We start from the raw sequence: 14,360 nt of genomic DNA on the forward strand, positions 1-14,360 counted from the left end.
GGCATTCTGTCCTTGTTACGGTTGGAGGGGTGGGGTCTGAGGGCAGAGGTACGGGATGTGGACGCGATGTGTTGGAGGGCATCTTTAACCACGTGAGAAGGGAAATTGCGGTCTCTGAAGAAGGAGGCCATCTGGTGTGTTCTGTGGTGGAACTGGTCCTCCTGGGAGCAGATACAGTGGAGGCGGAGGAATTGGAAATACGGGATGGCATTTTTGCAAGAGGTAGGGTGGGAAGAGGTATAATCCAGGTAGCTGTGAGAGTCGGTGTGTTTGTAAAAAAATGTCAGTGTCAAGTCGGTCATCATTGATAGAGATGGAGAGGTCCAGGAAACACCGCTTCAGACAATGTTCTAACATCCTGAGCACTAAGCAGGATAGTGTTGTGACTCATTTTTAAAGCTACAGTTAAAATGGCAGTTGATTAGACAGGTGATATAAAAATCCATAATTACAAATATGAGATTTTCTTTATGATGAGGTGTAGCCCATATGCACCTTTATATCTTGTAGTAGGTCGAAGCTGGGATGGAGGTGACCTGCCCTGTTGTCAAATCTATTGACCTTGAAGGTTTGGACAGACAGCCCCAGGGACATATTTGACTTGAGGACCTAGACATACTGAGTGTGACTTGCCCAGCTGCAGGTTCACCCTCTTCAGCTTGAATTTCCCTAGGGCAGGCAAGGCAATACTTGATATCTCTAGAATACTGTAAAAGGAGACATTTGGAAGTGCTCCATCTGAGTGCCCACCGGTACTGTCCTGTCTCCTTGAGAGGAAGGGGCACCTGCAATATCCCTCGACCTCTGTCGCCTTGTCAGTGATACCACCAATGGCTAAAGCTATGGACCACAAGCCAACATGGATTTCTAACAGCTGCAGAGCCTTCTTTTTGACCCGGCCCTCCATGGCAGATAGATTAGATTACTTACAGTGTGGAAACAGGCCCTTCGGCCCAACAAGTCCACACTGACCCGCCGAAACGCAACCCACTCATACCCCTACATTTACCCCTTACTTAACACTACGGGCAATTTAGCATGGCCAATTCACCTGACCCGCACATCTTTGGACTTTGGGAGGAAACCGGAGCACCCGGAGGAAACACAGGGAGAACGTGCAAACTCCACACAGTCAGTCGCCTGAGTCGGGAATTGAACCAGGGTCTCAGGCACTGTGAGGCAGCAGTGCTAACCATAGTGCCACCGTGCTGCCCAGCCTGTCTGTATGTCAGAGTTAGCTCAATCCTGATAAGCTAGGTGGACTTCTCCTGTACGATCCTGTTTACCAAGTATGTCTGGCAAACATGCATGCTGTTTCCATCTCCGCATTTGTACAAAGTTACTAATGGCCAATTCCATGGGCTCGTCCTCTGCCTGTGTCCAGGTAGGTACCTGGTTTCCAGCAATCCTCTGATTGCCAACAACCTAGAGCATTTCTTCCTCAGTCTGCTGCAGACGTGGCAGTGATGTGCTCACCAGATTGTACTCCCAAGTTTCATCTAGCTGAAGAATGGTTTGAGGTGAAAGACTGGGAGCTTCTGGAGGGTGCAGGAGAAAGCTTCATTGGTGCTTCCGCTGAAAGGTCTGCGACTTCTCTGTCAGAGCTGCAGAAGGAGCTGATGACTGCAGCGGCTGGTCTCTTGCAGGAGGATGGTGTTTGACTGCTCTGATGCTTGCAGAAGTTAAGAGGGAATGGGTTGTGAATAAGATTCGAAACCTGTATACACTAAGAATACATATACAGTGGCAGCAATGGGGGAGCAGTGTAGCATATCCCAATGAATAATATTTAGATACTGATGTGTGTGTCTTGGTCTCACTACATAAATGGTTTCAATTCTCTCCCGTAAGATCAAGGTTTCTCTCCTCACATGGGATGAAAAGCGAAACATCAGACGCTCTGCTATCTACTTCAACCCTCTCAGTCATACTGTGGGCCAAATCCCCCAGGAACAAGACAAGCAGTGGAATTGAGAGAATTGCAAGTAGCTGTCTTTTTTAATGACGGTGCACAGGGGGGAAAAGCGGTGAGGAGCCCCAAGTGAGTCAGAAGGATATGCAGAAGGCAGCATGTTTGGTAGTCTGGGACAACAGGGTGGATGAGAGGTGTTAAATGGAGATGCTGCATGCAATATTGGTAATGGTAGACCATGATAAGAATCGAAGACAGTGGTGGAGTTAAAGTGAAGTGGGACAGCGGAGAGAAGAAGTGGTGATTCTTACTCTTTGCAGAGCACCTAGAGTCACTGACTTTCTTGCAGTGCTATCGTCTTCCTCCAGCCCATGGAAACAGCACTGATCCAGGTGGCAACTTCAGACCAGGCTGAAGTTGGGATGATGAGGCTGGTGATGACCATTGTTGGTCCTGGAGGGAAAGATCAGTCCTTGTCTCAACTACCCTGCCCACCAGGACCTTCAAGTTTCTGCAGACAAAGTTGAGAGCCAATTTGCTTCTCACAGACACTTAGAACTGTGTGACTGCACAGTGAATGACAAATCATGGACTGCAGCATTTAAAATATAGGGTTTAGACATGGTACCAGAGTGTGAACGTCAGAAGTTTCTGGCACCAGTGTGGACTTTACTCATTACTAATGGCAAGATAGCATGAAGGGTGCTGCCAGGGAGGTGGAGTGAATCTTTAATGAGGTGAGCAATGGAGAACTAAATGAGGGAAGACATTAGTGCTCATGAAGGGAACCCCTCAATAAGGCTCCCTGAAATTGACAGCCAAAATATTTGAACATTAAACCCATAGTTGCTATGCAACACTGAATGAGTCAACTACCAAAGGTTTACTGTGTGAAAGACGAAGTTTTATTACCTGCCACTCTGACAGAAAAAAATAGTAAGGCCACAATGTTAAATACACACACACCAGCACAGATAATATGTTTAAAAGAGGGAGTGCCTGGTACAGGCAGAGAGAATAAAAGTTAACTGCTAAAAAGGCCTTAGAATCCTTGAAATGAGACATTCTTAATGAGACTGCAGCTGTTTAACGTTTGACTTGTATCCTCTCTAGTGGTGAAATCTAGAGTTATCTTTGAGTTCTGAGGAATCGTTATTTTTCCAGTGTGCTTTTTCATTGAATTTTGGATTCTGAGCTGAAGAGAAAATTGGGGAGGGAGAGAGAGAGAGAGAGAGAGAGAGAGAAAAGCCAAGTTTTTGCTTCCGATCCCTTTTTCTTATCTCTGTTCTGCTATTCAGAAGGAACTTTTGGAATGTAATTTTATATATATTCCTGAGTTTAGTTCCATTGTCTTTCCCTGCTGGATAATTGACAAACAAGCCTTTAATGTTCCAACATGTGAAAGCATCATGCAAGTATGAGTTAAGGGGGGAAATACAAATTTCTTGACAGGGAGTCAATTGCCTAATTATGATGCCTTTAGATTAAAGTGATAATTTCTGTGCAACTTTGTTTATTTCACATGGGTCTCATGCAGCTTGCCTCAAATCGGTGTTTAGGTAACCACGACAACCATTATATGATTCTTCCATCTTAAAAACCACTGGACTCTTGAAGTAAGGTGTCAGGTAAAATAATCAGACAATGGAAGTTCAAATTCAATAGTCCATATTTATCACTATCATAGTCAATTTCCATGAAGTGGATGAATTGGGGATGCTCTACCTAGAGAGGAGAAAGTTAAGAGATTTGATAGAAGTGTTCAATATCATGAAGGCTCTTGACAGCATGGATTAGGAGAAATAGTTCCTATTGGCATGAGTGTTCTGGAACAGTGAACATATATATCAAGCAATTGACAAAAGAACCAGAAATTATGTTTGAAAAGGTTTTCTTATGCAGCATACGGTTAAAATGTCAATTGCACTGGCTGAGTGTGGTGCAGGCAGACTTAATCATGGCTTTCAAGAGCATCTGAAGAAAACAGATAGTGGAAAGAACCAAATCGCCTCCCTTTGTGCAATAATGATTCCATGATTCAATTGTTCTAAGATTGGGGTCAAAAATTAGCAAAATAGAAATTTGCTCAAAGTTGGGAAATTTCAGACACAATGCTATGTTTATTTCCTACAACATGAAAAATTAGACTGCCTCCTAAGCAAATAAGCAACACGACCATTCTCCCAGTAGCCATACACATGCACAAAAGAACTGTGAGTTTAACTGGGACAACACAATGATACTAGGACAAGCCAAACAAAGAACAGCAAGAGAATTCCTAGAAATGTAGTATTCATCCTCAGACTCCAACAAAAAACACATTGACCTGGACCTGATATATAAACCACTGCAATGGAAAAACGGAACTGGCACCAACCGGAAACAGCTCAAACGAAATCACATCAATTCAAAGCAGAACAATAGAGGAGACAACACAGCAATGATGATGTCACCTAGAAAGGGGACAAAATGTCTGCCAACAAACCTACCAGCTCGGTGAATAGATCAACAATGAATCCAGTCTGCCTCCTTTTTATGAACAGATCATTTTGTTTTCTGAAGGAATTCTACCAAAACCCATTATAAATCCAATTGTGACTCAGCATTTGTGCCTTTGGGTTGTCTCATTTGGTATTGCTTTGTTCTTTCAACAGCAAATGCTAAATTCCAATGCAAAAAGCAGTCAGGCACACGACAATTGCCCTGAAAAATCTCAGAACTTGGTTGTACTGTCAATTTTTCTCTGCAGTAATTTATTTCCACACAACAATGAGGCAAAACTGACTATACACCTCAGGAGTCAAATCAATAATTGGTGTACATTAAAAATAGGAGGAATAAATCCTCCTTCATCTTTCAGGCCCTAAGGATGTATTTTAGTGTATAGTCGGCAGTGATAATATTGACATACTGGACTCTGATTGGAGACTAAGATTAAGGGAGTATGAGGGATGTCCTTTATATCCTCCCTTCCTTACAGTGCATTGCTGCAGAATAGAATACATTGATTTATTCCTTCACAAATCTAAACAAAATTTCCAACATATGGACATGAATTGAGCATTTTAATGTAAGACACACCATTTATATATGTTTTAATATTAGTTATTTTAAAGTTGGGATTTTGAAATAGTGGCAAATGGGTTTAATCTGTACTTGTCACTACTTAAAACACAATATGAAAGAGATACTTCCTGGAGAGTAATGGGGTTTTGTTTACATTAGGAGAGGTCAGGAGTTAATAAAGTAACCAATATAGTGCTTTCAAATAGAAGATTCTGGAATGTTTTAGGAGGCTTAGAGGAAATAATCATTGTGTAAAAAGAAAGCTTTTTGGTTTCAGTTGGGCGGGTTTACAGAAGTCTTGGCCGTAGCTGGATGTGTAAAACAATTGCTTCTGAGAAAGGAAAGTAGTTCAGGACTGGTAAGAGAGAGGTCATCACAATGGAAGGTATTTATTTTAAAAGCTTCTGACAGGAAATGTTTGAGAAAAAGACTGAAAGACATTACATTAAGGTGAGAAAGTTTAGGCACAAATGTACAAAGAATCAAGGGATATCAGATTCTCATGTCCAGGAATCGAACCCTATGTGAAATAGAGAAGAAAATTCTCTTTGGTGTTGGCATGCTGTAATGGGACATTTTGTTTTTTCCCTGTGTTTTGAAATCTTTAAATTTGGGTTACATGTGAATAGTTTGTTTATTCTATTTTATCTTCATTTCCTTTCTATAATAATATTTTACTTTATTGTTAAAGTCAGGACTCCAGCACTAGATGCTTATGTTTCAGTGGACGATCATTTCATTTAGCCCAAAAAAATCATGATAAGCCTAATGTCAGTTTAGGATCTCGCTTGACCTGAATAACCTAAGCTGGGATCATAGCTGTACTTGCAACTGAATGGTCACATGTGTCACATTGATGACTTGCAAATGACCTCAGGCCAAAGATGGTCTTCCTACATCGAAAGGAAAACAATAGGATGGGCTCACAATACGGCTCAAGTCATTCCACTCGGTGCACTGAGAAGCATACATCACATCAGGTTTGTTGCAATTGCGAGTTCAGTTAAAATGAGAGCCATATTTTTAGGAAAAGTAATAATTTATGTTACAAACACACCCTGGGCAAAGTTGTCCACTTTGTTTTGGTTTCAGACAGAATATGCCAAACTGTTAAACTCTCATGTGAGGTGATATGGTCTGGCTCCCCTTCTTTATTTATCTACAGCCTCAGTTGATTGCAAGAAGCTTAATTTAAGAAAGATCCTTTTCCTTGTAGATTCCTTTCTCCAAGGTTCAAATAACCTTAGAGTCATACAGGTCCAAAGCATAGAAACAGGCCCTTTGGCTCAACTTGCCCATGCCATCCAATACATTTTTAAACTTATGTTTTAAAGCTAATTCAACCTTCCGTGAATACAACAAAAAGTGAGATTCTGTAGTTTTGATTCCTTTCAACAAAGATTGAATTGCATCATTCAGAATGAGAGAGAAAGTCCTATCGTTGTGCTGTTTGTCTTTTGTCTGGCTGCTCGTCAGCTGGTTTGTTACGCTCGGAGTAAGAGAAGATCTTTAACCTGAAACAGAGGGGTGACTAGGGAAGAGTTCTTCAACTGTGAATTTTATAGTACACCAACCCTTGAATCTAGGTTTGTGCACACTAAGATGTTCAGTCCCACTAACACGTTCTGGTAGAATGTTAAAACTGGCATTTTAACTCAGGTCCTTGTGTCACCTTCAAGATGAAAAGCATACTGTTTGTCTGCGATTTGAGGCATAATCCACAGGGTGTGGCTTGCTGTTCAGCAGGGGATCATCAGCTCTTCATTACCTTTTGTTATCACAAGAGATCATGGTTTAATCCATTTTGACTTTCCCCTAACACTGTTTGAAGGGGTTTTTGCTTGAAGCTCCCTTTGTATGCATAAGTGTGACATCTCTCTCTTTTAAACCTCTTTCTCAACACTTTCAAAATCGCACCTTAGGATTGCAAGTTAAAAATGTCTAATGTTACTTTAGGTTCTGATTTGTGGTCGTGACACTTAACACAAAGTATCAAGCATTTGCCCCTAAGAGACATGGAAACCTATATTCTGCTCCAGGGTGTTTAAAAGTCCTGATTTGAAGTGAACTTGGGACCATAAATAAAACTTTGTCATCAAAACTTAGTTGGCATTATTTCTAAAAGACATTTAAAGTGATATGTAAAATGAATGATAACACTAATCAATAACTTACACTGTCTACACAAACATGTGATCCTGTGTGTTTATGGGTGTGTTTGCATGTACTACCCTGAAAATTTTGTGACCTAATTCAGTCAATAGTTTAGTCATGCAGATGAAAAGCTTTGAAGTGTTTACCGTGGTATAGCTGTGAGCCACTTTTAGCAGATTCATGCAGCCTTGAGCATCAGCAAAGGATCTTATTCCCAAACAATTTGATGGATGGAGCTGTTTCATGAGGAAGTTGCAGCATACATCCACCACTTGAGAGAGCTGCAATAGACATGCTGCAGCCAACAGACTTTCTATAGTTTCCTCTTTCAGCTCCAAGAGACCTGTGAAGTAAACAAGGAGAACTAGCTAGTGACAAAATGGAGGAGTAGCGATACGATATAAAGCATTATAATGATTCTATGAGGACCAGTTTGAACAACTTACATTAATTTCACTGGGTCCCAACTCTCTCCCCAGAGTCAATTCTGACTTGATACAATTAGTGCAGAAAAGACAATTTTGAAGAAAAGTGTTTTACCTTGAAGAGATTGGATAGATCTTTTTGTAATCATCCAATTAAGTAGAACTTCTAAAGATGTAATTCCTCCAAATTGGTTACTTTTTGCTTTCCTCAACAAGAAAACATGACGTTGCAGCAAGTCATCTGCAGTTACATTTTGGTTTTTAAAAATGTTTCCACATCCAATACTTCATATCTTCTCAAGATAAATTTAACCAGGTAATCAGATGAAAAGACAAGTGTCTTAAACAAAATTACAAACTTCTGCATTGCTTCTTGCAATAACTCCTAAACATATCACACCAATTTTGGCACTGATTACTTCTCAATCTCCCCATCCAAAAGCAAACAGGCAGCATCTCTGTATCACTTTATATCCACAAACTCCACCTCAAAACTAAAATAAGAATATGAAGCTATATACAGCGAACTAATGATACACATATCCCACTTTTTCCTCCATTGCTGACACTGGCTATTGCACACTCTCCTATGTGCTCTCTCCTGTGACTCTCCACTTGGTACTGCCAGCTCTGCATCTGTTGGCCTACTTGTTTCAGTCCTTTCTGGAGCATTCACCACTTCCAGTTGCCATAGATCTGATCGCATTGTGAGAATTTAAATGAAGAAAATGGCTCCATTAAAGAAAAAAGGATGGAAGTGGCAAAGATTGGTGAATAATTACAAGCTGTGGGCCACTGGGATAGGAGAAAGGTTTAATGGGAGGTGGAATAAAGAGAAAAAGGAGCAGTAGTAAAATCAAAGTAAAAATAAGAGAAAAGGAACTAGGAATATGGAAGAGCAACAGAGAGAAAATTTTGCGTAAGGTTCTGGATCAGTTAATGGGGATGCTACATTAAGCTTGTTCCAATCTAATGATGTCATCCAATTTTAGGGTGAGAAGAAAGAATTAAAGAGTCCAGCATCAGGTCACCATGGCAACAGACATGAGTTTTCAGGTTCCTGATTGACTAGTTAAGCAATATTGCAAAGACTATGTAACTTGTTCCTATTGCTGTCATCCAATAACCTACCTCTTTTTGTATAAGAGGTGAGCTTTTTTTCTCATTAATACCCAATAGTGGTCTATCGTCTACTATTGTAAATTAGATAGGCCCTCAGACTCAGTATAAAAAAAGGGATAAGGTCTCTTTTTGCACATAAATAGTGCCCCTACCTCTGAGCTGGAAGGCCTGAGTTTATGTCCTACTTATTCAAGAGGTGTGTCATAACATGTTTGAATCGGTTGATTAAACATATCAAGCAAAGATGATTGAGGTTGGTTAGCTAAGTTGGCCAGCTGACTGGAATGTGATGAGAATAAATCCCCATGCTGGCCATGATAGCTCAAAGGTTCTGTGCCCCCACCCCAATCCTTATGCCATCTTTTTCAAATGGTTATACTCAACTTAGAAGCTGATCTTTAGTTGGGCTTTCTCTGACTACTATGATTTGTATATCACTGGCCAGTCAAATATTTATTGCCCATCCTTCATTGCACAGATGGCAGATAAGAGCCAACTACATTACCAAGGGTCTGGAGTCACTTGTAGGCCAGACTAGATAAGGATGGCAACTTCCTTCCTTAAAGGACATTAGTGAACCAGGTGAGTTTTTCTGATAATTGGCAATGGTTTCATGGTCATCAGCAGACTCTTAAGCTCATGGTGGCTCAGGGTTTAGCACCGTTGCCTCACAGCACCAGGGATCCGTGTTTGATTCCAGCCTCGGGCAACTGTTTGTATGGAATTTGTACATTCTCCGCTAGTCTGCTTGGGTTTCCTCCGGATGCTCTGGTTTTCTTCCACAGTCCAAAGATGTGCAGGTTAGGTGGATTGTCCATGCTAAATTGTCCACAGTGTTTAGGGATGTGTAGGTTAGGTGCATTAGTCAAGGGTAAATGTAGAGTAGTGGTGGTAGGGAGCGGGCCACTATTCAGAGAGTCGGATTGGACTAATTGGGCCGAAGGACCCGTGTCCACGCTATAGAGATTCTATAATTCTATGAATTCAAATTCCACTATCTGCCATGGTGGGATTTGAATCCAGGGATGCCAGAACATGGCCTGGTGTTTCGATTAATAGTCTAGTGATAATACCACTTGGCCCTTGCCTCCTGAAACATTGAAAGTCTCAAATTACAAGGGAAACATTTAAAAAATGTGATTGATCAAAGTGACCATATATTCCAGGCAACCGGACATAGAAGGGCTCACATTACCTGAGTCTCTGCCTCTCTTCCATCATTACATTTGTGCTTGGTATTTACTGAGAGGGAGCATGCACTGCCTTGCCAGCATGATCAAGACCTTAAGAGACTGATGGGGACTACAGGGGATGGAGTGCATCATCACCCCAGAGTCAGATCTTGATTGGATTTTGGTAAGTTTCCGTTTTAGTATCATAAGTTTCTGTTGACCTTTACATTTTTTTTCCAATCGCTGTCCTATCAGGGGCTATTTAACCATTTAAAGTAAAAAGGGTAAGTGTTAAGGTGATGGTTAATGCCAACACCATTCAGAGGCTCTTGACTATGTTAAGGAGACCCGAGTGTGAGCAGGGAACTGAGTCAGTTCAGGCATACAACAAGCTTCTAGAAGAAATGATGCCTGTCCGTCCGGAATGCCATTGGCCCCACAAACCAGGACCTTCCTTGGGAATGCAGTACCACGCCTGATGTCAATATTTTGATTAAATTTGATAGGCTTCTGTTTCAGTGTTGTAAGTTTTCATTGACTGTTTAATTTTATTTTCATTACCTGTTTAAGTTTTGTTTAGAAAAATAGAAATGAAGATTGGTGACTTCTCCGCACCAACCATAAGCCACCAGTTTTGGGCATTGCAACATATGAGAGATACCTTTCAAAGAACAGAATGATCTATAGCAACAAAGCATCCCCTTCTGATAGATATACCAAGCTCTTGAAAGTCATCAGGGAAATTCCCTACATATATGTCAAAATGGCAGGAAGGCATTTCCTATACGGTACTATACCATTGAGCATTCTCTACCTCCTCACCTTCTGGTGCTAGGCATCCTCAGCAGGGATCTTTATTCTTTCTATAGGGGATCTGGGTGGCGTGTACTGCATGTGATCATCCAATGTAATATTAGATTAAGCAAGGTGACTGGATGCCGGGCCAGTATTTTTGGCCTGGATGAAACAATATTTTGTGCTCATGTTGAATGTGTTCATTTGTAGCTCTTTTAGTTTATTTAATGGAACGGATTTAAAATTTTGGTTACACAGTCAGTCCCACATTTCTAATCTATGGACACCAAAAGTGGAGAGGATGGACAGATCAAAGATGCTCCTCATGGACTTGTTCTTAAATGAGCCAAATTGGTCATCAATAGGAGAAAGTGAGGACTGCAGATGCTGAAGGTCAGAGTTGAGAGTATGATGCTGGAAAAACACAGCAGGTCAGACAGCATCCGAGGAGCAGGAGAATCGACTTTTCAGGCGTAATTCCTGATGAAGAGCTTATGCCCAAAATGTCAACTCTCCTGCTCCTCAGATGCTGCCTGACCTGCTGTGCTTTTCCAGCACCACACTTTCGACTCTGGTCATCAGCAGGCCAAGGCAGAGGGTCGTGGAGTAGGTCATAGTACATTAGTTAAAATTAGAGTGATGGTGGAAAAGCACACAGCAGGTCAGGCAGCATCCAAGGAGCAGGAAAATCGACATTTTGGGCAAAAGCCCTTCATCAGGGCTTTTGCCTGAAACATCAATTTTCCTGCTCCTCGAAGGCTGCCTGACCTGCTGTGCTTTTCCAGCACCACTCTAATCTTGACTCTGGTTTCCAGCATCTGCAGTCCTTGTTTTTACATAGTACAGTAGTGCCTGCCGATCTATCCTGGTTATATCTCTGCTCTGGTATCATTTGAGAGGGAGCATGAAGTGTCCACCATCACAGTAGAAGACGTCAGAGACTGATGGCCATCACTGGTGCTGAATTGCAGTACTACGCCTGATGTCAATATTTTGATTAAATTTGAGAGGCTTCTGTTTCAGTGCTGTAAGTTTTCATTGACTGTTTAATTTTATTTTCATTACCTGTTTAAGTTTTGTTTAGAAAAGTAGAAATGAAGATTGGTGACTTCTCCGCACCAACTATAAGCCACCAGTTTTGGGCATTGCAACATATGAGAGATACCATTCAAAGAACAGAATGATCTACAGCAACGAAGCATCCCCTTCTGATAGATATACCAAGCTCTTGAAAGTCATCAGCAAATGCTGAATAAGTCATTGTGTCACAATATACAGAACACAAAGTTTTATCTGAGCAACATCCTGATGGGATCTTTGTAAATATGGTTATTCATTACAGCCAATGGGGAAAAAAGAAAATGTCAGGTTCCGACTTCCAAGTTAGTATTAATTATTCATCATGTAAATCCAATACTTTTAACAATTTGTTTGGATTTGATATACTTGAATTTAGAAATACAAAAATGTTTAATATAATCATTAACATATTTGGCCATGCGATTTACAAATGCTTTTTTCAAATGGCTACAAATAACACAGAATGGAGTTATATATCTCAATCTTGATCTGTTGCGCTTCAACAGAAATGTGAACTTGAGTGGTTTGTAATTTTCCAAGGCAGGAAACATAACCTGGTTTTAAAGTATTCCACATGAGCAGAGTATCTTTTTTAAGAATTCAATTCACACATCATCTACCTTGAAATATGTTCAGAGTCAAGACAGTTGATCTTGTATGCACTCTGAAATGTTGGTGATATCTAAAACGGAAGGTTGACCTCCAATTGCTACTGAACACAAAAAAAAGTCTTCTATAAATACTACATTATGGGTCACCTGTGTAAGCATAATGAACAAGTGCTTTCAGTGCATCAGGATCAACACCCTCCATTTTAATTTCTTCTTGTTTGGCCTCACGAACATCATTTGTAAACATGGCAGCAAAGTAGTCTGAAACAGCACTAAGAACAAGCCTGTAAACAATGGAGATATCATCAGAAATAAGCAGAAATACCACAAAACTGATGTTTTTTCAACCTCATTAGGGTGACAGCTATACAGCAGTTATCAAACCTTCAGTTCAGGAAAATAATTAGATTTAATTAATTATATTTAATGAACTGACATTGCGCAGACTCAGTTTGGCCTTAGCTGAAACATCATGACATTGTAAATTAGGCGGCAAAATATAAAATACTGACATTTGGATTTATAATTACCACCAAGTAATTAATGGAATTAATCAAGATACAAATTAAAATTTTGTCCAGCAACAGCCAGTTTCAGAGGAAGTACTAATTATGCAATGTCAAGAAATTTTACTTTGTCTTAAGTTTTTAATGAGATCAAATTTGTTCAGCAGATGTAGGATTCAAACATTGATTAGGCCTTATTGAACATTAAGCCAAAAGCATTTAATCACCACCATCTGGCACTTCCAAGAGTTCAGAACAGGGACTCAGGAGGATCAAGGACAGTGATTTAATGTTTAATTCCTGTTGTTAAGCTTCCACCCATGTTTGTCTGAAGTTATAACAGACTGCATTATTGTTTCATTTGGAATTACAAAAATAAAGTTATATTCATTTCCATTACTCCAAGCAGTTTCAAATATAGATATAAACCAACCCTTATCGATAATGGCAAAAAAAAAACATTGATATTTTATCAAACGTGCAAAGAGGTGGTCATGTTAAACACTTGAATCCCACAATTAGGGTGTTTTCTTTCCACTATATTACCTCCTCCTTTCTTCATTGTTTACAATAACACTAATGCCAGTAGAAAATTGAGATGCAAGAATCCAACTTGTTCTCTCATTAGTACTCTGTACGAGGGCAATTAAATGTGAGCAATAAATACTGGTTTTGACAAAACTTACAAACTAATAAAGTAATGGAAAAAGACATGAAAAAATACCATCAGAGGAATGTCAGAATTCCTATATTTCTATTGGAAGTGTTGCAAATTGATGAATAACTTGTCAACGATATCATTCCAGATTACTCTTCATATTCTTTTTCCTATCCATTTAGTTCAAATTTTAACATACAAAAATTGGCTCTGTTGTAGACTATAGACCAGTGAGCCTGACGTCGGTGGTGGGCAAGTTGTTGGAGGGAATCCTGAGGGACAGGTTGCACATGTATTTGGAAAGGCAAGGACTGATTACGGATAGTCACCATTGCTTTGGGAATGGGAAATCATGTCTCACAAACTTGATTCAGTTTTTTGAAGAAGTAACAAAGAGGATTGATGACGGCAGAGCAGTAGATGTGATATATATGGACTTCAGTAAGGCGTTCGACAAGGTTCCCCATGGGAGGCTGATTAGCAAGGTTAGATCTCATGGAATACAGGGAGAACTAGCCATTTGGATACAGAACTTGCTTGAAGGTAGAAGACAGAGGGTGGTGGTGGAGGGTTGTTTTTCAGACTGGAGGCTTGTGACCAGTGGAGTGCCACAAGGATCGGTGCTGGGCCCGCTACTTTTTTGTCATTTACATAAATGATTTGGATGCGAGCATAAGATGTACAGTTAGTAAGTTTAGAGGTTATACCAAAATTGGAGGTATAGTGGTCAGCGAAGAGGGTTACCTCACATTACAACAAGATCTTGACCAGATAAGCCAATGGGCTAAGAAGTGGCAGATGGAGTTTAATTTAGATAAATGCGAGGTGCTGCATTTTGGGAAAGCAAATCAGAGCAGGG

The 14,360-nt window shown here is 40.3% G+C and overlaps 1 protein-coding gene across 3 annotated transcripts in view; it reads right to left on the bottom strand.

Annotated features, from left to right (window-relative positions):
- The window catches only part of LOC132820470 (kelch-like protein 4), a 310,868-nt gene that overhangs the window by 58,399 nt on the left and 238,109 nt on the right, over positions 1–14,360 (bottom strand). For all 3 annotated transcript variants that reach the window (XM_060832644.1, XM_060832643.1, XM_060832642.1), the window contains exons 3-4: positions 12,485–12,621; positions 7,279–7,475 (exon numbers count right to left, since the gene is read on the bottom strand). In XM_060832644.1, coding sequence (XP_060688627.1) covers positions 7,279–7,475; positions 12,485–12,621 — 334 coding nt within the window. The remainder of the gene's footprint in view (positions 1–7,278; positions 7,476–12,484; positions 12,622–14,360) is intronic.

This window comes from Hemiscyllium ocellatum, chromosome 11, assembly GCF_020745735.1.
Source record: "Hemiscyllium ocellatum isolate sHemOce1 chromosome 11, sHemOce1.pat.X.cur, whole genome shotgun sequence".
In the NCBI taxonomy this organism is placed as follows: domain Eukaryota; kingdom Metazoa; phylum Chordata; class Chondrichthyes; order Orectolobiformes; family Hemiscylliidae; genus Hemiscyllium; species Hemiscyllium ocellatum.